The sequence below is a fragment of the Ranitomeya variabilis genome, chromosome 4, assembly GCF_051348905.1.
Source record: "Ranitomeya variabilis isolate aRanVar5 chromosome 4, aRanVar5.hap1, whole genome shotgun sequence".
In the NCBI taxonomy this organism is placed as follows: Eukaryota; Metazoa; Chordata; class Amphibia; order Anura; family Dendrobatidae; genus Ranitomeya; species Ranitomeya variabilis.
In genome coordinates this window covers 749,046,413-749,070,953 of record NC_135235.1, presented here as the reverse complement: position 1 = coordinate 749,070,953, position 24,541 = coordinate 749,046,413, and the positions used below count along the sequence as shown (strand labels likewise).

At 49.6% G+C, this 24,541-nt stretch overlaps 1 protein-coding gene and 1 long non-coding RNA gene across 4 annotated transcripts in view; one reads left to right on the top strand and one right to left on the bottom strand.

The window, feature by feature from the left end:
• MYOCD (myocardin) overlaps nucleotides 1-21,215 on the bottom strand; it is a 49,642-nt gene extending 28,427 nt beyond the window's left edge. For 2 of the 3 annotated variants that reach the window (XM_077254625.1, XM_077254627.1), the window contains exon 1: nucleotides 17,672-17,727. In XM_077254625.1, the coding sequence (XP_077110740.1) occupies nucleotides 17,672-17,726 (55 nt within the window). In that variant the 5' untranslated portion in view covers nucleotide 17,727. Of the gene's footprint in view, nucleotides 1-17,671; nucleotides 17,728-20,976 lie in introns of those variants that run through there. The other variant, XM_077254626.1, reaches the window with a different exon arrangement.
• The window catches only part of LOC143769360 (uncharacterized), a 437,338-nt gene that overhangs the window by 56,485 nt on the left and 356,312 nt on the right, over nucleotides 1-24,541 (top strand). The window lies entirely within an intron of this gene.

Here is a 24,541-nt window from a genome sequence, read left to right as displayed (position 1 = left end):
TTTTCTTCCTGTCTTGTGCCGTTTGATGTAAGTTGGAAACATATGGCGGTGGCACCAGCATGGCCGGTGTGTTCAGGACCCTGGGGGTCTCTGTTTGACCTGTGTCGCCCACTCTGCAGAGCAGGAATCTGCACTCAGCTGTTGAGCAAGGGCTGAAGCTGATGTAGAAATGTGGATGAGCTGCTCACAGCTGAGGGTTCGTGTCGTAACAGCTGCCTGGATCCTTACACAATGTAACGGCAGGAAATCAGCAGAGAAATCTCACTTATTACCCTGCAGAGCTTACAATCTAATCTACAACCTATATACATGAGGCACAGAGTGACCTGAGTATATATATGAGGCACAGACTGACCTGAGTATATACATGAGGCACAGACTGACCTGAGTATATACATGAGGCACAGACTGACCTGAGTATATACATGAGGCACAGACTGACCCGAGTATATACATGAGGCACAGAGTGACCCGAGTATATACATGAGGCACAGACTGACCCGAGTATATACATGAGGCACAGACTGACCTGAGTATATACATGAGGCACAGACTGACCTGAGTATATACATGAGGCACAGACTGACCCGAGTATATACATGAGGCACAGACTGACCTGAGTATATACATGAGGCACAGACTGACCTGAGTATATACATGAGGCACAGACTGACCCGAGTATATACATGAGGCACAGACTGACCCGAGTATATACATGAGGCACAGAGTGACCCGAGTATATACATGAGGCACAGAGTGACCCGAGTATATACATGAGGCACAGAGTGACCCGAGTATATACATGAGGCACAGACTGACCCGAGTATATACATGAGGCACAGACTGACCTGAGTATATACATGAGGCACAGACTGACCCGAGTATATACATGAGGCACAGACTGACCCGAGTATATACATGAGGCACAGACTGACCTGAGGGGGGATATGTTTCTGTTTTGCTATTTTACGAGACCCCCGAGTGACCCCAGAACATTTCGTCTTTGGCCGCTCAGGTTTCATGTTTTCCACATAAGGCACATTTTGCAATCAGGGAAACTATAAAATGCGTCGGTTTCATGGGTGGAATGTGGGGGGATGGCGGGTGATGATTTTGTCATTTTTAAAGGGGGTCTGCAGAACCATAAAAGCTGTGGCCCATTGCACTGATCTAGTAATCTGGACCCTGGATATCGACCTCAGGGGGCTTCCACAACGAGGACCACCTCAGTTTTCAGCATGAATCTTCCTCCTAATCCATAGGTCATGCCTGGGCTCTCCTGCCAGTCTGCACCATGGAGCACAGAGTAGACCTGAGCAGCGGATCTCGATCAGCTCTGGAGGATCGACTCGTCGTGTCTTCTCCATGTATTGGTGCACAGAGGAGACATTACTAATCCATCGCCCTGGAGAATCGACTCGTCGTGTCTTGCACAGATGCACAGAGGAGACACTACTAATCCATCGCCCGGGAGGATCGACTCGTCGTGTCTTGTCCATGTACCAGTGGACAGAGGAGACATTACTAATCCATCGCCCTTCAGGATCGACTCGTCGTGTCTTCTCCATGTACCGATGCACAGAGGAGACATTACTAATCCATCGCCCTGGAGGATCGACTCGTCGTGTCTTGTACCGATGCACAGAGGAGACATTACTAATCCATCGCCCTGGAGGATTGATTCGTCATGTCTTCTCCTTGTATCGGTGCAGAGAAAACATCACTAATCCATCACCCTGGAGGATCGACCCGTCATGTCTTCTCCTTGTATCGGTGCAGAGAGGAGACATTACTGTCATGATCTCCATGGCCAGAGAACTAGCATAAGCCTCTATAGGAACAAGCTCTTGGAAGATGTAACTATACTGACCATGAACTAAACCTACCGCATCATCTAGAAGTAGCCAGGTAGCATGTCCTACTTTTTATCCCTATATGCCCAGCGCCGGCCGGAGAACTAAATAATGCTAGCAGAGGGAAATATAAGACCTGACTCACCTCTAGAGAAATGCCCAAAAAGGAGACAGAGGCCCCCCACATATATTGGCGGTGATATGAGATGAAACAACAAACGCAGCAGGAAAATAGTTTTAGCAAATTTGAGGTCCGCTTTCTAGATAGCAGAAGACAGAAAGCACACTTTCATGGTCAGTAGAAAACCCTAACAAAACACATCCAGAAATTACTTTAGGACTCTGGCATTAACTCATAATACCAGAGTGGCAATTCCTGATCAACAAGAGCTTTCCAGACACAGTAACGAAACTGCAGCTGCGAACTGGAACCAAAATACAAAAACAAAACATGGACGAATGTCCAACTTATCTAGTAGATGTCTGGGAGCAGGAACAAGCACAGAGAGGCTTCTGATAACATTGTTGACCGGCAAGCATCTAACAGAGAAGCCAGGTTATATAGTGACACCCAGATCTAATCAGAACAGGTGAACAGGGAAGATGATGTCACAAGTTCAATTCCACCAGTAGCCACCGGGGGAGCCCAGAATCCAAATTCACAACAGTACCCCCCCCTCAAGGAGGGGGCACCGAACCCTCACCAGAACCACCAGGGCGATCAGGATGGGCCCTATGAAAGGCACGAACCAGATCAGAGGCATGAACATCAGATGCAGTGACCCAAGAATTATCCTCCTGGCCATATCCCTTCCACTTGACCAGATACTGGAGTCTCCGTCTGGAAACACGGGAGTCTAGGATTTTTTCCACAACGTACTCCAACTCACCCTCAACCAACACCGGAGCAGGAGGCTCAACGGAAGGCACAACCGGTGCCTCATACCTGCGCAATAACGACCGATGAAAAACGTTATGAATAGAAAAGGATGCAGGGAGGTCCAAACGGAAGGAAACAGGGTTAAGAATCTCCAATATTTTATACGGACCGATGAACCGAGGCTTAAACTTAGGAGATGAGACCCTCATAGGGACAAAACGAGAAGACAACCACACCAAATCTCCAACACAAAGCCGAGGACCAACACGACGGTGACGGTTGGCAAAAAGCTGAGTCTTCTCCTGGGACAACTTTAAATTGTCCATCACCTGCCCCCAGATATGATGCAATCTCTCCACCACCGCATCCACTCCAGGACAATCCGAGGATTCCATCTGACCGGAGGAAAATCGAGGATGGAACCCCGAATTACAGAAAAACGGGGAAACCAAGGTGGCAGAGCTGGCCCGATTATTGAGGGCGAACTCCGCCAATGGCAAAAAAGCAACCCAATCATCCTGGTCAGCAGACACAAAACACCTCAGATATGTCTCCAGGGTCTGATTAGTCCGCTCGGTCTGGCCATTAGTCTGAGGGTGAAAAGCAGACGAAAAAGACAAATCTATGCCCATCCTAGCACAAAATGCCCGCCAAAATCTAGACACAAATTGGGTTCCTCTGTCAGAAACGATATTCTCAGGAATACCATGCAAACGAACAACATTTTGAAAAAACAGGGGCACCAACTCGGAAGAAGAAGGCAATTTGGGCAGGGGAACCAAATGAACCATCTTAGAAAAACGGTCACACACCACCCAGATGACAGACATCTTCTGAGAAACAGGCAGATCTGAAATAAAATCCATCGAGATGTGTGTCCAAGGCCTCTTAGGAATAGGCAAGGGCAACAATAATCCACTAGCCCGAGAACAACAAGGCTTGGCCCGAGCACAAACGTCACAAGACTGCACAAAGCCTCGCACATCTCGTGACAGGGAAGGCCACCAGAAGGATCTTGCCACCAAATCCCTGGTACCAAAAATTCCAGGATGACCTGCCAACGCAGAAGAATGCACCTCAGAGATGACTTTACTGGTCCAATCATCAGGAACAAACAGCCTATCAGGCGGACAACGATCCGGTCTATCCGCCTGAAACTCCTGCAAGGCCCGCCGCAGGTCTGGAGAAACGGCTGACAAGATAACTCCCTCCTTAAGAATACCTGTGGGGTCAGAGTTGCCAGGTGAGTCAGGCTCAAAACTCCTAGAAAGGGCATCCGCCTTAACATTCTTAGAACCCGGTAGGTATGACACCACAAAATTAAACCGAGAAAAAAATAATGACCAGCGCGCCTGTCTAGGATTCAGGCGCCTGGCGGTCTCAAGATAAATCAAATTTTTGTGGTCAGTCAATACCACCACCTGATGTCTGGCCCCCTCGAGCCAATGGCGCCACTCCTCAAACGCCCACTTCATGGCCAAAAGCTCCCGATTCCCAACATCATAATTCCGCTCAGCGGGCGAAAATTTACGGGAAAAGAAGGCACAAGGCCTCATCACGGCGCAGTCAGAACTTTTCTGCGACAACACTGCCCCAGCTCCGATCTCAGAAGCGTCGACCTCAACCTGAAAAGGAAGAGTCACATCAGGCTGACGCAACACAGGGGCAGAAGAAAAACAGCGCTTAAGCTCCTGAAAGGCCTCCACAGCATCAGGGGACCAATTAGCAACATCAGCACCCTGTCTAGTCAAATCGGTCAATGGCTTAACGACATCCGAAAAACCAGAAATAAATCGACGATAAAAGTTGGCAAAGCCCAAAAATTTCTGAAGACTTTTAAGAGAAGAGGGCTGCGTCCAATCACAAATAGCTTGAACCTTGACAGGATCCATCTCAATGGAAGAGGGAGAAAAAATATATCCCAAAAAGGAAATTCTCTGAACCCCAAAAACGCACTTAGAACCCTTGACACACAGAGAATTAGACCGCAAAACCTGAAAAACCCTCTTAACTTGCCGGACATGAGAGTCCCAGTCATCCGAAAAAATCAGAATATCATCCAGATACACTATCATAAATTTATCCAAAAAATCGCGGAAAATATCATGCATAAAGGACTGGAAGACTGAAGGGGCATTAGAAAGACCAAAAGGCATCACCAAATACTCAAAGTGGCCCTCGGGCGTATTAAATGCGGTTTTCCACTCATCCCCCTGCCTGATCCGCACCAAATTATACGCCCCACGGAGATCAATCTTAGAGAACCACTTGGCCCCCTTTATGCGAGCAAACAAATCAGTCAGCAACGGCAATGGGTATTGATATTTAACCGTGATTTTATTCAAAAGCCGATAATCAATACATGGTCTCAAAGAGCCGTCTTTTTTTGACACAAAGAAAAAACCGGCTCCTAAGGGAGATGACGATGGACGAATATGTCCCTTTTCCAAGGACTCCTTTATATATTCTCGCATAGCAGTATGTTCAGGCACAGACAGATTAAATAAACGACCCTTTGGGTATTTACTACCCGGAATTAAATCTATAGCACAATCGCACTCACGGTGCGGAGGTAGTGAACCAAGCTTGGGTTCTTCAAAGACGTCACGATAGTCAGACAGGAACTCAGGGATTTCAGAGGGGATAGATGATGAAATGGACACCAAAGGTACGTCCCCATGAGTCCCCTTACATCCCCAGCTCAACACAGACATAGCTCTCCAGTCAAGGACTGGGTTGTGAGACTGCAGCCATGGCAATCCCAGCACCAAATCCTCATGTAGATTATACAGCACTAGAAAACGAATAGTCTCCTGGTGATCCGGATTAATACACATAGTCACTTGTGTCCAGTATTGTGGTTTATTATTAGCCAATGGGGTGGAGTCAATCCCCTTCAGAGGAATAAGAGTTTCCAAAGGCTCTAAATCATACCCACAACGATTGGCAAAGGACCAATCCATAAGACTCAAAGCGGCGCCAGAGTCGATATAGGCGTCAGTAGTAATAGATGACAAAGAGCAAATCAGGGTCACAGACAAAATAAATTTAGACTGTAAAGTGCCAATGGAAACGGATTTATCAAGCTTTTTAGTACGCTTAGAGCATGCTGATATAACATGAGTAGAATCCCCACAATAGAAACACAACCCATTTTTCCGTCTAAAATTCTGCCGCTCGCTTCTGGACAGAATTCTATCACACTGCATGCTTTCTGGCGTCTTCTCAGTGGACACCGCCAGATGGTGCACTGGTTTGCGCTCCCGCAGACGCCTATCGATCTGAATGGCCATTGTCATGGACTCATTCAGACCCGCAGGCACAGGGAACCCCACCATAACATCCTTAATGGCATCAGAGAGACCCTCTCTGAAAGTAGCCGCCAAGGCACACTCATTCCACTGAGTAAGCACAGACCATTTACGGAATCTTTGGCAGTAAATTTCAGCTTCATCTTGCCCCTGCGATAGGGACATCAAAGTTTTTTCTGCCTGAAGTTCCAAATGAGGTTCCTCATACAGCAAGCCCAAGGCCAAAAAAAACGCATCCACATTGCGCAACGCAGGATCCCCTGGTGCCAATGCAAAAGCCCAGTCTTGAGGGTCGCCGCGGAGCAAGGAAATCACAATCCCAACCTGCTGTGCAGGGTCTCCAGCAGAACGAGATTTCAGGGACAAAAATAGCTTACAATTATTTCTAAAATTCTGAAAGCTAGATCTATTCCCTGAGAAGAATTCCGGCAAAGGAATTCTCGGCTCAGATACCGGAGCATGAATAATAAAATCTTGCAAATTTTGTACTTTCGTGGTGAGATTATTCAAACCTGCAGTTACACTCTGAAGATCCATTATTAACAGGTGAACACAAAGCCATTCAAAGATTATAAGGAGAGAGAAAAAAAAGAAAGACTGCAGCATAGACAGACTGGCAAGTGATCCAATTAAGAGCACAGAGAAAAAAAAAAAAAAAAAAAAAAACTCTCAGCAGACTTCTTATTTCTCTCCTTTCTCAGCCAAGGATTTTAACCCTTTAGTGGGCCGGTCAAACTGTCATGATCTCCATGGCCAGAGAACTAGCATAAGCCTCTATAGGAACAAGCTCTTGGAAGATGTAACTGTACTGACCATGAACTAAACCTACCGCATCATCTAGAAGTAGCCAGGTAGCATGTCCTACTTTTTATCCCTATATGCCCAGCGCCGGCCGGAGAACTAAATAATGCTAGCAGAGGGAAATATAAGACCTGACTCACCTCTAGAGAAATGCCCAAAAAGGAGACAGAGGCCCCCCACATATATTGGCGGTGATATGAGATGAAACAACAAACGCAGCAGGAAAATAGTTTTAGCAAATTTGAGGTCCGCTTTCTAGATAGCAGAAGACAGAAAGCATACTTTCATGGTCAGTAGAAAACCCTAACAAAACACATCCAGAAATTACTTTAGGACTCTGGCATTAACTCATAATACCAGAGTGGCAATTCCTGATCAACAAGAGCTTTCCAGACACAGTAACGAAACTGCAGCTGTGAACTGGAACCAAAATACAAAAACAAAACATGGACGAATGTCCAACTTATCTAGTAGATGTCTGGGAGCAGGAACAAGCACAGAGAGGCTTCTGATAACATTGTTGACCGGCAAGCATCTAACAGAGAAGCCAGGTTATATAGCGACACCCAGATCTAATCAGAACAGGTGAACAGGGAAGATGATGTCACAAGTTCAATTCCACCAGTAGCCACCGGGGGAGCCCAGAATCCAAATTCACAACACATTACTAATCCATCACCCTGGAGGATCGACTCATCGTGTCTTCTCCATGTATCACTGCAAAGAGGAGACATTACTAATCCATCGCCCTGGAGGATCGACTCATCGTGTCTTCTCCATGTATCACTGCAAAGAGGATACATTACTAATCCATCGCCCTGGAGGATCGACTCATCGTGTCTTCTCCATGTACCGGTGCACAGAGGAGACATTACTAATCCATCGCCCGGGAGAATCAACTCGTCATGTCTTCTCCATGTATCACTGCACAGAGGAGACATTACTAATCCATCGCTCGGGAGGATCGACTCGTCATGCCTTCTCCTTGTATCACTGCACAGAGGAGACATTACTAATCTATCGCCCTGGAGGATCGACTCGTCGTGTCTTCTCCATGTACCGGTGCACAGAGGAGACATTACTAATCCATCGCCCGGGAGGATCGACTCGTCATGCCTTCTCCTTGTATCGGTGCAGAGAGCAGACATTACTAATCCATCACCCTGGAGGATCGACCAGTCATGTCTTCTCCTTGTATCGGTGCAGAGAGAAGACATTACTAATCCATCACCCTGGAGGATCGACTTGTCGTGTCTTCTCCATGTATCACTGCACAGAGGAGACATTACTAATCCATCGCCCGGGAGGATCGACTCGTCGTGTCTTCATGTACCGGTGCACAGAGGAGACATTACTAATCCATCGCCCTGGAGGATCGACTCGTCGTGTCTTCTCCATGTACCGATGCACAGAGAAGACATTACTAATCCATCGCCCTGGAGGATCGACTCGTCGTGTTTTCTCCATGTACCAGTGCACAGAGGAGACATTACTAATCCATCGCCCGGGAGGATCGACTCGTCGTGTCTTCTCCATGTACCGGTGCACAGAGGAGACATTACTAATCCATCGCCTGGGAGGATCGACTTGTCGTGTCTTCTCCATGTATCACTGCACAGAAGAGACATTACTAATCCATCGCCCTGGAGGATCGACTCGTCGTGTCTTCTCCATGTACCGATGCACAGAGAAGACATTACTAATCCATCGCCCGGGAGGATCGACTCGTCGTGTCTTCTCCATGTACCGATGCACAGAGGAGACATTACTAATCCATCGCCCGGGAGAATCGACTCGTCGTGTCTTCTCCATGTATCACTGCACAGAGGAGACATTACTAATCCATCGCATGGGAGGATCGACTCGTCGTGTCTTCTCCATGTATCACTGCACAGAAGAGACATTACTAATCCATCGCCCTGGAGGATCGACTCGTTGTGTCTTCTCCATGTATCACTGCACAGAAGAGACATTACTAATCCATCGCATGGGAGGATCGACTCGTCGTGTCTTCTCCATGTATCACTCCACAGAAGAGACATTACTAATCCATCGCCCTGGAGGATCGACTCGTTGTGTCTTCTCCATTTATCGGTGCACAGAGGAGACATTACTAATCCATCGCCCTGGAGGATCAACTCGTCGTGTCTTCTCCATGTACCGATGCACAGAGGAGACATTACTAATCTATCACCAGAGAGGATCGACTCGTCGTGTCTTCTCCATATATCACTGCACAGAGGAGACATTACTAATCCATCGCCCTGGAGGATCAACTCGTCGTGTCTTCTCCATGTACCGGTGCACAGAAGAGACATTACTAATCTATCACCAGAGAGGATCGACTCGTCGTGTCTTCTCCATATATCACTGCACAGAGGAGACATTACTAATCCATCGCCCTGGAGGATCGACTCGTCGTTTCTTCTCCGTGTACCGATGAACAGAGGAGACATTACTAATCCATCGCCCTGGAGGATCGACTTGTTGTGTCTTCTCCATGTATCACTGCACAGAGGAGACATTACTAATCCATCGCCCGGGAGGATCGACTCGTCGTGTCTTCTCCATGTATCACTGCACAGAGGAGACATTACTAATCCATCGCCCGGGAGGATCGACTCGTCGTGTCTTCTCCATGTACCGCTGCACAGAGGAGACATTACTAATCTATCGCCAGAGAGGATCGACTCGTCGTGTCTTCTCCATATATCACTACACAGAGGAGACATTACTAATCCATCGCTCTGGAGGATCGACTCGTCGTGTCTTCTCCATGTACCGATGCACAGAGGAGACATTACTAATCCATCGCCCTGGAGGATCGACTTGTCGTGTCTTCTCCATGTATCACTGCACAGAGGAGACATTACTAATCCATCGCCCTGGAGGATCGACTCGTTGTGTCTTCTCCATTTATCGGTGCACAGAGGAGACATTACTAATCCATCGCCCTGGAGGATCGACTCGTCGTGTCTTCTCCATGTACCGATGCACAGAGAAGACATTACTAATCCATCGCCCTGGAGGATCGACTCGTCGTGTTTTCTCCATGTACCAGTGCACAGAGGAGACATTACTAATCCATCGCCCGGGAGGATCGACTCGTCGTGTCTTCTCCATGTACCGGTGCACAGAGGAGACATTACTAATCCATCGCCTGGGAGGATCGACTTGTCGTGTCTTCTCCATGTATCACTGCACAGAAGAGACATTACTAATCCATCGCCCTGGAGGATCGACTCGTCGTGTCTTCTCCATGTACCGATGCACAGAGAAGACATTACTAATCCATCGCCCGGGAGGATCGACTCGTCGTGTCTTCTCCATGTACCGATGCACAGAGGAGACATTACTAATCCATCGCCCGGGAGAATCGACTCATCGTGTCTTCTCCATGTATCACTGCACAGAGGAGACATTACTAATCCATCGCATGGGAGGATCGACTCGTCGTGTCTTCTCCATGTATCACTGCACAGAAGAGACATTACTAATCCATCGCCCTGGAGGATCGACTCGTTGTGTCTTCTCCATGTATCACTGCACAGAAGAGACATTACTAATCCATCGCATGGGAGGATCGACTCGTCGTGTCTTCTCCATGTATCACTCCACAGAAGAGACATTACTAATCCATCGCCCTGGAGGATCGACTCGTTGTGTCTTCTCCATTTATCGGTGCACAGAGGAGACATTACTAATCCATCGCCCTGGAGGATCAACTCGTCGTGTCTTCTCCATGTACCGATGCACAGAGGAGACATTACTAATCTATCACCAGAGAGGATCGACTCGTCGTGTCTTCTCCATATATCACTGCACAGAGGAGACATTACTAATCCATCGCCCTGGAGGATCAACTCGTCGTGTCTTCTCCATGTACCGGTGCACAGAAGAGACATTACTAATCTATCACCAGAGAGGATCGACTCGTCGTGTCTTCTCCATATATCACTGCACAGAGGAGACATTACTAATCCATCGCCCTGGAGGATCGACTCGTCGTTTCTTCTCCATGTACCGATGAACAGAGGAGACATTACTAATCCATCGCCCGGGAGGATCGACTCGTCGTGTCTTCTCCATGTATCACTGCACAGAGGAGACATTACTAATCCATCGCCCGGGAGGATCGACTCGTCGTGTCTTCTCCATGTACCGCTGCACAGAGGAGACATTACTAATCTATCGCCAGAGAGGATCGACTCGTCGTGTCTTCTCCATATATCACTACACAGAGGAGACATTACTAATCCATCGCTCTGGAGGATCGACTCGTCGTGTCTTCTCCATGTACCGATGCACAGAGGAGACATTACTAATCCATCGCCCTGGAGGATCGACTTGTCGTGTCTTCTCCATTTATCGGTGCACAGAGGAGACATTACTAATCCATCGCCCTGGAGGATCGACTCGTCGTGTCTTCTCCATGTACCGGTGCACAGAGGAGACATTACTAATCTATCACCAGAGAGGATCGACTCGTCATGTCTTCTCCATATATCACTGCACAGAGGAGACATTACTAATCCATCGCCCTGGAGGATCGACTCGTCGTTTCTTCTCCATGTACCGATGAACAGAGGAGACATTACTAATCCATCGCCCTGGAGGATCGACTTGTCGTGTCTTCTCCATTTATCGGTGCACAGAGGAGACATTACTAATCCATCGCCCTGGAGGATCGACTCGTCGTGTCTTCTCCATGTACCGATGCACAGAGGAGACATTACTAATCCATCGCCCTGGAGGATCGACTTGTCGTGTCTTCTCCATGTATCACTGCACAGAGGAGACATTACTAATCCATCGCCCGGGAGGATCGACTCGTCGTGTCTTCTCCAGGTACCGATGCACAGAGGAGACATTACTGATCCATTGCCGGGGAGGATCGACTCATCGTGTCTTCTCCATGTATCTGTGCACAGAGGAGACATAACTAATCCATCGCCCTGGAGAATCGACTCGTCGTGTCTTCTCCATGTATCAGTGCACAGAGGAGACATTACGAATCCATCGCCGACTTCAGGCTTTTTTCTCCTTGGGGAGAGATCATTTTTAAAATAGCTCCCCAGGCTCAGCTGGGTGTCTCATGGCATCTCGGGGGTTGCAGAGGATAACGGCAGTCATTCCTGAATTTTTCAGCTTTGTACCGAGTTGCCCTTTAAATTCTGACATTTAAAGGGGAAGTCCACTTTTGAAAAACTCTTATGTACAGCATTGATTATAATGTCACAAGTTAGGCTGCATCTGGAGAGAACACCCCTTATGGGGGACAAGAGCCCAGAAAAGGCAATTATTTAAAGGGTCAGCATCCAAAATGGGAAGTTCCTAGATGATGGTGTTGCAGGGAGGCATTTCCACCACTAGGGGGCAGTGTTGCTCTGGGAGATTTCTTCCCCTGGGTCATGGTTAATGTTGCAGTCAGTGACAGCAGACTGCTCCCCTTATCTGACTGTCACCTTCATGGTTGTCACCGACCCCCAGGACCCGATAAGGGACCTTTCCAATGTCTAGAACATTCCAGGACTAAAAAAAAATAAGGTCCAGGGACCGAGACATTGTTTTATGCAAATTAATTGGATTAATTTGCAATATGGGGTGAGTTGGTTATTGGTGCCACCTGGAGGGACTACAACGCTCCTGCAAGTGACCTGCTGGGAGTTATAGTCCTCCGGAGTTAGGACACTGCGCCCCCACAGTCCTCAGGTTGTGCGCGGGACTGCACCTCAGCCGCAATACCAGACACAGCCTGTGGACTGGTGGGGGCACCCTTTCTGGAAGAGGTAGATTAAGGGTTAATTCCAAAAGGTCGATTATTATTTGACCTCAGTACACACAGAGGCAACCAATCAGGACACACTGATGAGGACGCGGTGTAGCAGAGCTGACTTTGTCATGACATGGGACTGCAGAACAGTTCAAGGACAAGTTCGGCTCTGCTACATCTCCAGCAGAGCGACTAGAAACTGGAACGCAAAATACAAATGTAGCAGAGCTGAGCTGGTAATAGGTTTACATGGAATCCCAGCTCTGCTACATCCCACAAACTCACTCCTGCTACATAGTGTATCTAAGTATGGGTGTATCTAAGCATGTCGAGAAGATCAGATCAGATGTAGCAGAGCGGAATAGGCTCCATCATGTCATAGGTTTACTTTGGTGATGTCATCAAACAGCACGTTGAGCTCCGCTGCATCTGACAAACTCGGTTCTGCTACATCACAGAAACTATATATATGGAATGTATCTAAGCACAGGTGGTATATCAGTGTATCTAAGCACATTGCTGAGAATAACTGTAGGGGATCGATTGCTCCGCACCTGCAGTAAGCACGATCCGCTCCGCAGCTGCTGGACACAGCGGAGCCGAGTCGGTCACATACACTAAGATTTAAACTGACAGCTACAGCAGAGCTGAGGTTGTCAGATACACCAGGATAAAGGTTCTCAGACCCAACAGGATAAAGGTTGTCAGACAGAGCAGAGCTGAGGTTGTCAGATACACCAGGATAAAGGTTGTCAGCTACAGCAGAGCTGAGATTGTCAGCTACAGCAGAGCTGAGGTTGTCAGATACACCAGGATAAAGGTTGTCAGCTACAGCAGAGCTGAGGTTGTCAGATACACCAAGATAAAGGTTCTCAGACACAACAGGATAAAGGTTGTCAGACAGAGCAGAGCTGAGGTTGTCAGATACACCAGGATAAAGGTTGTCAGCTACAGCAGAGCTGAGGTTGTCAGAGACACCAGGATAAAGGTTCTCAGACCCAACAGGATAAAGGTTGTCAGACAGAGCAGAGCTGAGGTTGTCAGATACACCAGGGTAAAGGTTCTCAGACCCAACAGGATAAAGGTTGTCAGCTACAGCAGAGCTGAGGTTGTCAGATACACCAGGGTAAAGGTTCTCAGACACAGCAGGATAAAGTTTGTCAGACAGAGCAGAGCTGAGGTTGTCAGATACACTAGGACAAAGGTTGTCAGCTACAGCAGAGCTGAGGTCAGATACAGCAGGTTGAAGGTTGTCAGCTACAGCAGAGCTGAGGTTGTCAGATACACCAGGATAAAGGTTGTCAGCTACAGCAGAGGTGAGGTTGTCAGATACACCAGGATAAAAGTTGTCAGCTACAGCAGAGCTGAGGTTGTCAGATACACCAGGATAAAGGTTCTCAGACAGAGCAGAGCTGAGGTTGTCAGAAACACCAGGATAAAAGTTCTCAGACACAACAGGATAAAGGTTGTCAGACAGAGCAGAGCTGAGGTTGTCAGAAACACCAGGATAAAGGTTCTCAGACCCAACAGGATAAAGGTTGTCAGACAGAGCAGAGCCGAGGTTGTCAGATACACCAGCATAAAGGTTCTCAGACACAGCAGGATAAAGGTTGTCAGACAGAGGAGAGCTGAGGTTGTCAGATACACCAGGATAAAGGTTGTCAGGTACAGCAGAGCTGAGGTTGTCAGATACACCAGGATAAAGGTTGTTAGCTACAGCAGAGCTGAGGTTGTCAGATACACCAGGATAAAGTTTGTTAGCTACAGCAGAGCTGAGTTTGTTAGATACACAAGGATGTTGTCAGACACAGCAGAGCTGAGGTTGTCAGATACACCAGGATAAAGGTTGTCAGCTACAGCAGAGCTGAGGTTGTCAAATACACCAGGATAAAGGTTGTCAGCTACAGCAGAGCTGAGGTTGTCAGATACACCAGGATAAAGGTTCTCAGACACAACAGGATAAAGGTTGTCAGACAGAGGAGAGCTGAGGTTGTCAGATACACCAGGATAAAGGTTGTCAACTACAGCAGACCTGAGGTTGTCAGATATACCAGGGTAAAGGTTGTCAGCTACAGCAGAGCTGAGGTTGTCAGATACACCAGGGTAAAGGTTTTCAGACACAACAGGATAAAGTTTGTCAGACAGAGTAGAGCTGAGGTTGTCAGATACACTAGGATAAAAGTTGTCAGCTACAGCAGAGCTGAGGTTGTCAGATACACCAGGATAAAGGTTCTCAGACAGAGCAGAGCTGAGGTTGTCAGAAACACCAGAATAAAGGTTCTCAGACACAACAGGATAAAGGTTGTCAGACAGAGCAGAGCTGAGGTTGTCAGATACACCAGGATAAAGGTTGTCAGCTACAGCAGAGCTGAGGTTGTCAGATACAGCAGGATGAATGTTGTCAGATACACCAGGATAAAGGTTGTCAGCTACAGCAGAGCTGAGGTTGTCAGATACACCAGGATAAAGGTTGTTAGCTACAGCAGAGCTGAGTTTGTTAGATACACAAGGATGTTGTCAGACACAGCAGAGCTGAGGTTGTCAGATACACCAGGATAAAGGTTGTTAGCTACAGCAGAACTGATGTAGTTAGATACACGAGGATGTTGTCAGACACAGCAGAGCTGAGGTTGACAGCTGAGGCATAGATGAATTTGCAGGACGCTTCTCTGTTGATTTTTGCCATCTGCTCGCATGGATCGGTCAGCTGTAGCAGAGATAACTTTGTCATTTGTAGAATAGCTTGGGTGTGCTGGAATGTGTCAGATGTAGTGGTGCCTAGATTATCAGTCTTGGAACACCTCTGCTTAGAAGCTCTAGTAGAGCAGAGTTTGTCAGGTGGAACAATATTTAACTTGGAAGTTTTAGCAGAGACAAAGGAGTCAGATGCAGCAGAGCTGAACATGTCATGTCAGATGCACCAGTGCAGACTTTACAAACGGTACCAGAGCTGAGTTGGTCAGAAATTATTAGACTTTGACTATGTCAGGTGTAGCAGAGCTGAGTATGTCAGGTGTAGCAAAGCTGACTATGTCAGGTGTAGCAGAGCTGACTATGTCAGGTGCAGCAGAGCTGACTATGTCAGGTGCAGCAGGGCTGACTATGTCAGGTGTAGTAGGGCTGACTATGTCAGGTGCAGCAGGTCTGACTGTGTCAGGTGTAGTAGGGCTGACTATGTCAGGTGTAGCAGAGCCGAGTATGTCAGGTGTAGCAGAGCTGACTATGTCAGGTGTAGCGGAGCTGACTATGTCAGGTGTAGCTGGGCTGACTATGTCAGGTGTAGCAGGGCTGAGTATGTCAGGTGTAGCTAAGCTGACTATGTCAGGTGTAGCAGAGCTGACTATGTCAGGTGTAGCAGGGCTGACTATGTCAGGTGTAGCTGGGCTGACTATGTCAGGTGTAGCAAAGCTGACTATGTCAGGTGTAGCAGGGCTGTTTGTCAGGTGTAGCAGACCTGACTATGTCAGGTGTAGCAGAGCTGAGTATGTCGGATGTAGCAGGTCTGACTATGTCAGGTGTAGCAGGGCTGACTATATCAGGTGTAGCAGGGCTGACTATGTCAGGTGTAGCAGAGCTGAGTATGTCAGGTGTAGCAGAGCTGAGTATGTCAGGTGTAGCTGGGCTGACTATGTCAGGTGTAGCAGACTGACTATGTCAGGTGTAACTCGGCTGACTATGTCAGGTGTAGCAGAGCTGAGTATGTCAGGTGTAGCAAAGCTGACTATGTCAGGTGTAGCAGAGCTGACTATGTCAGGTGTAGCAGTGCTGACTATGTCAGGTGCAGCAGGTCTGACTGTGTCAGGTGTAGCTGGGCTGACTATGTCAGGTGTAGCAGAGCTGACTATGTCAGGTGTAGCAGGGCTGACTATGTCAGGTGTAGCTGGGCTGACTATGTCAGGTGTAGCAAAGCTGACTATGTCAGGTGTAGCAGGGCTGTTTGTCAGGTGTAGCAGACCTGACTATGTCAGGTGTAGCAGAGCTGAGTATGTCGGATGTAGCAGGTCTGACTATGTCAGGTGTAGCAGGGCTGACTATATCAGGTGTAGCAGGGCTGACTATGTCAGGTGTAGCAGAGCTGAGTATGTCAGGTGTAGCAGAGCTGAGTATGTCAGGTGTAGCTGGGCTGACTATGTCAGGTGTAGCAGACTGACTATGTCAGGTGTAACTCGGCTGACTATGTCAGGTGTAGCTGGGCTGACTATGTCAGGTGTAGCAGAGCTGACTATGTCAGGGGTAGCAGAGCTGACTATGTCAGGTGTAGCAGGGCTGACTATGTCAGGTGTAGCAGGGCTGACTATGTCAGGTGTAGCAGAGCTGACTATGTCAGGTGCAGCAGGGCTGACTATGTCAGGTGCAGCAGGGCTGACTATGTCAGGTGTAGCAGGGCTGACTATGTCAGGTGTAGCAGGGCTGATTATGTCAGGTGTAGCAGGGCTGACTATGTCAGGTGTAGCAGGGCTGTTTGTCAGGTATACCAGGGCTGACAGGTGTAGCAGGGCTGACTATGTCAGGTGTAGCAGGGCTGACTATGTCAGGTGTAGCAGGGCTGACAGGTGTAGCAGAGCTGACTATGATAGGTCTAGCAGGACTGAGTTTATCAGTTGTAGCAGTGCTAACTTTGTAATATGCCATGATACAGAGTTTCCCAGTAAAGTTCTCTCACTCTTACATAGGACTGCAGACAGATAATCTCCACAGACCCCACATCACGGCGTAAGTGACCTGCTCAGTTCTGCTACATCTTGAAGTCAGTGACCTGCTCGGTTCTGCTAGGTCCTGGTGTGGAGTGACCTGCTTTGTTGTGCTACGTCCCAGAGTGAGTGACCTGCTCGGTTCTGCTATGTCCTGGAGTCAGTGACCTGCTCGCTTCTGCTACATCCCAGAGTGAGTGACCTGCTCGGTTCTGCTACATCCATCCTGGAGTCAGTGACCTGCTCGGCTCCGCTACGTCCTGGAGTGAGTGACCTGCGAGGCTCCGCTACTCGTCCTGGAGTGAGTGACCTACTTGGCTCAGCTACATCTCTCCCCCCCGTTTCTGCTCCGGACTCCTCACCTGATCTGAATTTGCTCCGGATCAGCAGGGACTGCTCACATCCCAACAGAGTCATGATGATGTAGCAGAGCTGACTATGTCTGGTGTAGCAGAGCTGACTATGTCAGGTGTAGCAGGGCTGACTATGTCAGGTGTAGCAGAGCTGACTATGTCAGGTGTAGCAGGGCTGACTATGTCAGGTGTAGCAGGGCTGACTATGTCAGGTGTAGCAGAGCTGTTTGTCAGGTGTAGCAGGGCTGACTATGTCAGGTGTAGCAGAGCTGACTATGTCAGGTGTAGCAGAGCTGTTTGTCAGGTGTAGCAGAGCTGACTATGTCAGGTGTAGCAGAGCTGACTATGTCAGGTGTAGCAGAGCTGACTATGTCAGGTGTAGCAGTGCTGACTATGTCAGATGTAGCAGGACTGACTATGTCAGGTGTAGCAGAGCTGACTATGTCAGATGTAACAGGACTGACTATGTCAGGTGTAGCAGAGCTGACTATGTCAGGTGTAGCAGGGCTGACTATGTCAGGTGTAGCAGAGCTGACTATGTCAGGTGTAGCAGGGCTGACTATGTCAGGTGTAGCAGAGCTGACTATGTCAGGTGTAGCAGAGCTGACTATGTCAGGTGTAGCAGAGCTGACTATGTCAGATGTAGCAGGACTGACTATGTCAGGTGTAGCAGAGCTGACTATGTCAGGTGTAGCAGTGCCGACTATGTCAGGTGTAGCAGGGCTGACTATGTCAGGTGTAGCAGGGCTGACTATGTCAGGTGTAGCAGGGCTGACTATGTCAGATGTAGCAGGGCTGACTATGTGAGGTGTAGCAGAGCTGACTATGTCAGGTGTAGCAGTGCTGACTATGTCAGGTGTAGCAGGACTGACTATGTCAGATGTAGCAGGGCTGACTATGTCATGTGTAGCAGAGCTGGCTATGTCAGGTGTAGCAGGGCTGACTATGTCAGATCTAGCAGGGCTGACTATGTCAGGTGTAGCAGAGCTGACTATGTCAGGTGTAGCAGTGCTGACTATGTCAGGTGTAGCAGGACTGACTATGTCAGATGTAGCAGGGCTGACTATGTCAGGTGTAGCAGAGCTGACTATGTCAGGTGTAGCAGAGCTGACTATGTCAGGTGTAGCAGAGCTGACTATGTCAGGTGTAGCAGAGCTGACTATGTCAGGTGTAGCAGTGCTGACTATGTCAGATGTAGCAGGGCTGACTATGTCAGGTGTAGCAGAGCTGACTATGTCAGGTGTAGTAGGGCTGACTATGTCAGGTGTAGCAGGGCTGACTATGTCAGGTGTAGCAGGGCTGACTATGTCAGGTGTAGCAGGGCTGATTATGTCAGGTGTAGCAGGGCTGACTATGTCAGGTGTAGCAGGGCTGACTATGTCAGGTGTAGCAGAGCTGACTATGTCAGGTGTAGCAGAGCTGACTATGTCAGGTGTAGCAGAGCTGACTATGTCAGATGTAGCAGGACTGACTATGTCAGGTGTAGCAGAGCTGACTATGTCAGGTGTAGCAGAGCCGACTATGTCAGGTGTAGCAGGGCTGACTATGTCAGGTGTAGCAGGGCTGACTATGTCAGATGTAGCAGTGCTGACTATGTCAGGTGTAGCAGTGCTGACTATGTCAGGTGTAGCAGGACTGACTATGTCAGATGTAGCAGGGCTGACTATGTCAGGTGTAGCAGTGCTGACTATGTCAGGTGTAGCACAGCTGACTATGTCAGATGTAGCAGGACTGACTATGTCAGGTGTAGCAGAGCTGACTATGTCAGGTGCAGCAGGGCTGACTATGTCAGGTGTAGCAGTGCTGACTATGTCAGGTGTAGCACAGCTGACTATGTCAGATGTAGCAGGACTTACTATGTCAGGTGTAGCAGAGCTGACTATGTCAGGTGTAGCAGGGCTGACTATGTCAGGTGTAGCAGAGCTGACTATGTCAGATGTAACAGGACTGACTATGTCAGGTGTAGCAGAGCTGACTATGTCAGGTGTAGCAGAGCTGGCTATGTCAGGTGTAGCAGGGCTGACTATGTCAGGTGTAGCAGAGCTGACTAGGTCAGGTGTAGCAGGGCTGACTATGTCAGGTGTAGCAGAGCTGACTATGTCAGGTGTAGCAGAGCCGACTATGTCATGTGTAGCAGGGCTGTTTGTCAGGTGTAGCAGGGCTGACTATGTCAGGTGTAGCAGAGCCGACTATGTCAGGTGTAGCAGGGCTGTTTGTCAGGTATACCAGGGCTGACAGGTGTAGCAGAGCTGACTATGATAGGTCTAGCAGGACTGAGTTTATCAGTTGTAGCAGTGCTAACTTTGTAATATGCCATGATATAGAGTTTCCCAGTAAAGTTCTCTCACTCTTACATAGGACTGCAGACAGATAATCTCCACAGACCCCACATCACGGCGTAAGTGACCTGCTCGGTTCTGCTACATCCCGGACTGAGTGACCTGCTCGGTTCTGCTACATCACGAAGTGAGTGACCTGCTCGGTTCTGCTACATCCCGGAGTCAGTGACCTGATCAGTTCTGCTACATCCCGGAGTCAGTGACCTGCTCGGTTCTGCTACATCCCGGAGTCAGTGACCTGCTCGGTTCTGCTACATCCCGGAGTCAGTGACCTGCTCGGTTCTGCTACATCCCGGAGTCAGTGACCTGCTCGGTTCTGCTATGTCCTGGAGTCAGTGACCTGCTCGGTTCTGCTACATCCCGGAGTCAGTGACCTGCTCGGTTCTCCTACATCCCTGAGTCAGTGACCTGCACGGTTCTCCTACATCCCGGAGTCAGTGACCTGCTCGGTTCTGCTACATCCCGGAGTCAGTGACCTGCTCGGTTCTGCTACATCCCGGAGTCAGTGACCTGCTCGGTTCTGCTACATCCCGGAGTCAGTGACCTGCTCGGTTCTGCTATGTCCTGGAGTCAGTGACCTGCTCGGTTCTGCTACATCCCGGAGTCAGTGACCTGCTCAGTTCTGCTACATCACGAAGTCAGTGACCTGCTCGGTTCTGCTAGGTCCTGGTGTGGAGTGACCTGCTCGGTTCTGCTAGGTCCTGGTGTGGAGTGACCTGCTTCGTTGTGCTACGTCCCAGAGTGAGTGACCTGCTCGGTTCCGCTACGTCCCGAAGTGAGTGACCTGCTCAGTTCTGCTATGTCCTGGAGTCAGTGACCTGCTCGGTTCTGCTACATCCCAGAGTAAGTGACCTGCTCGGTTCTGCTACATCCATCCTGGAGTCAGTGACCTGCTCGGCTCCGCTACATCCTGGAGTGAGTGACCTGCGAGGCTCAGCTACATCTCTCCCCCCATCTCTGCTCCGGACTCCTCACCTGATCTGAATTTGCTCCGGATCAGCAGGGACTGCTCACATCCCAACAGAGTCATGATGATGAGGAGGAGGATGATCCGCTTATTACAGGTCCAGAGTCACACAGGAGTCCGGCAGCAGACGCAGCAAAGACGCAGCAGAGACGCAGCAGCAGAGCGGCTCCCGGCGCAGCATCCAGTCCCGGAGCCGGCGGCTCTGCTAACGCTGCGGAGCTCCCAGGATTTGGTCCCATCCAGCACTGATCTGACACAAGAGGCAAATGCTGCTCGCGGGGCTCAGAGGCTTTAATGAAGCCGCGTCCTCCTCCTCCTCCTCCTCTGTGATCTGCTGATGTCATCACTGGTGTGCTGTCATCCCCAGCAGCGGGCAGACCCTCCAGAGCAGCGGGCAGACCCTCCAGAGCCCAGAGCTGCAGGCAGTCCTTCTAGTGCAGCAGTCAAACCCTCAAGAGCTGCAGTCAGTCCTCCCAGAGCAGCAGTTAAGTTCTTCTTGAGCTGCAGTCCCTCCAGAGCAGCAGTCAGTTCCTCCAGAGCTGCAGTTAGTCCCTCCAGAGCAGCACTCCGAGCCTCCAGAGCAGCAGTCCCTCTATAGCTGCAGTCCGTCCAGAGCAGCAGTTAGTTCCTCTATAGCAGCAGTTCAACCCTCCAGAGCTGCAATCAGTCTCTCCAGAGCTGCAGTCAGTTCCTCCAGAGCTGCAGTCAGTCCTTCTAGTACAGCAGTCAGTCCCTCCTTTTCTGCAGTCAGATCCTCCAGAGCTGTTGTAAGTCTTTTCAGAGTAGCAGTCAGAGCCTCCAGAGCTGCAGTCAATCCCTCCAGAACTGCAGTCAGTCCCTCCAGAGCAGCAGGCAGACTCTCCGGAGCAGCAGTCTCTCCAGAGTTTCAGTCCCTCGAGAGCTGCAGTCAGTTCCTCCAGATCAGTAGTCAGAGCCTCCAGAGATGCATTCTCTCCAGAACTGCACTCAATCTCTCCAGAGCTGCAGTCAGGCCCTCCAGAGCAGAAGTCAATCCCTCCAGAGCTGCAGTCATTCTAGAGCTTCTGTCAGTCCCTCCAGAGCAGCAGGCAGATCTTCCAGAGCTGCAGTCAATCCCTCCAGAGCTGCAGTCCCTTGACAGCTGCAGTCAGACCCTCCAGAGCAGCAGCCTCTCCCGTGCTGAAAGTCAGTCCCTCCAGAGCTGTAGTCTCTCTAGAGCTGCAGTCAGTCCCTCCAGAGCATCTGCCAGACCCTCCAGAGCTGCAACCAGTCCCTGCAGAACTGCAGTCAATCCCTCCATAGCCTTGTAGAGCTGCAGTCAAACCCTCCAGAGCAGCAGTCAGTACCTCCAGAGATCCAGTCTCTCCAGAGCTGCAGTCAGTCCTTCCAGAGCAGCAGTCAGTCCCTCCAGAGCAGCAGTCAGAGCTACAGTCTCTCTAGAGCTGCAGTTAGTCTACGTTCACATTAGCGTTCGGCGCCGCAGCGTCGGGCGCCGCAGCGTCGCCGCATGCGTCATGCGCCCCTATATTTAACATGGGGGCGCATGGACATGCGTTGTGCTGCGTTTTGCGACGCATGCGTTTTTTTGGCCGCAAGCATTGGGCGCAGAGAACGCAGCAAGTTGCATTTTTTTTGCGTCCAACTTTCGGTGAAAAAGGACGCATGCGTCGCAAAACGCAGCGTTTTAGCGTGCGTTTTGTTGCGTTTTTGTTTGCGTTGTGCGTTGCGTCGCCGATGCAGCGGCGCACAACGCAAATGTGAACGTAGCCTTAGACCCTCCAGAGCAGCAGGAAGATCCTCCAGAACTGCTGTCATTCTCTCCAGAGCTGCAGTCAGTCCTTCCAGAGCAGAAATCAGTCCCTCCAGAGCAGTAGTTAATCCATAAAGAGCTGCAGTCCCTCCAGAGCTGCAGTCAGTTCCTCCAGAGCAGTAGGTTGCACTCTATCATTTCAAAGCATGTCTAATATGAAATACATGAAATATGAATAGCAAAATGGCTTTTGAACATTAGGAAAATATTTGAGAGACGCTTTGCACAGAATTTGATATAATCAAATAGTGTGAGCCCATCAACCATCATCAAAGTGGTCTCATTAAACTGATGGGTCCCTGACCTCCCTGTCCAAATGTGAACACTTCCCGAAGGTGAGCTATTCATATGTCATGTATTTCATATTAGACATGGTTTGGCACGATAGAGTGCAACCTTTTTTGTATATTTGTGTATGGAGGTAGCTGCTCCTGGTATGCACCTATTCACACTAGTTTGTGTGTGCCAGTCATTTTTCTGTCACCTCCAGAGCAGTAGTCAGAGTCTCCAGTGATGCATCTCTCCAGAACTGCACTCAATCTCTCCGGAGCTGCAGTCAGACTCCTCCAGAGATGCAATGTCTCTCCAGAGCTGCAGTCAGTCCACCCAGAGCTGCAGTCATTCCCTCCAGAGCTGCAGTCAGTCCCTTCATACCTGCAGCCAAACCCTCCAGAGCAGCAGTCAGTTCCTCCAGAGCTGCAGTCTTTCTAGAGCTGCAGTCAGTCTCTACAAAGTTGCAGTCAGTCATTCCAGAGCAGCAGTCAGTCGCCCCAGAGCTGCCTTCACTCCAGAGCTGCAGTCTCTAGATCTGCAGTTAGTCCCCCCAGAGCAGCAGTCTCTCCAGAGCTGTAGTCAGTCCCTCTAGAGCTGTAATTATTCTCTCCAGAGCTGCAGTCAATCCCTCCAGAGCAGCAGTCAGTCTTTCTAGTACAGCAGTCAGTCCCTACAGAGCTGCAGTCAGTCCCTCCAGAGCTGCAGTCCCTCCAGAGCTTCAGTCCCTCCAGAGGAGCAGTAAGACCCTCCAGAGATTCAGTCAGTCCCTGCAGAGCTCCAGTCAGTCCCTCCAGAGCTGCAGTCTCTCTAGAGTTCAGTCAGTCCCTCCAGAGCAGCAGGCAGACCCTCCAGAGCAGCAGTCTCTCCAGTTCTGAAAGTCAGTCCCTCCAGAGCTGTAGTCTCTCCAGAGCTGGAGTCAGTCCCTCCAGAGCCGCAGTCAGACCCTCCAAACCTGCAGTCAGACACTGTAGAGCTGCAGTCGGTCCCTTCATAGTTGCAGTGAGATCCTCCAGGACAGCAGTCAGTCCCTCCAGAGCAGCAGTGTCTCCAGAATTGCAGTCAGTCCCTCCAGAGCTGTAGTCTCTCCAGAGCTGGAGTCAGTCGCTCCAGAGCAGTAGTCAGACCCTCCAGACCTGCAGTCAGACACTGTAGAGCTGCAGTCAGTCCCTTCATAGTTGCAGTCAGATCCTCCAGAGCTGCAGCCAGTCCCTTCATAGCTGCAGCCAAACCCTCCAGAGCAGCAGTCAGTCCCTCCAGAGCTGCAGTGTTTCTAGAGCTGCAGTCTATCTAGAGCTGCAGTCAGTCTCTACAAAGTTGCAGTCAGTCATTCCAGAGCAGCAGTCAGTCATCCCAGAGCTGCCTTCACTCCAGAGCTGCAGTCTCTAGATCTGCAGTCAGTCCCCCCAGAGCAGCAGTCTCTCCAGAGCTGTAGTCAGTCCCTCTAGAGCTGTAATAATTCTCTCCAGAGCTGCAGTCAATCCCTCCAGAGCTGCAGTCATTCCCTCCAGAGC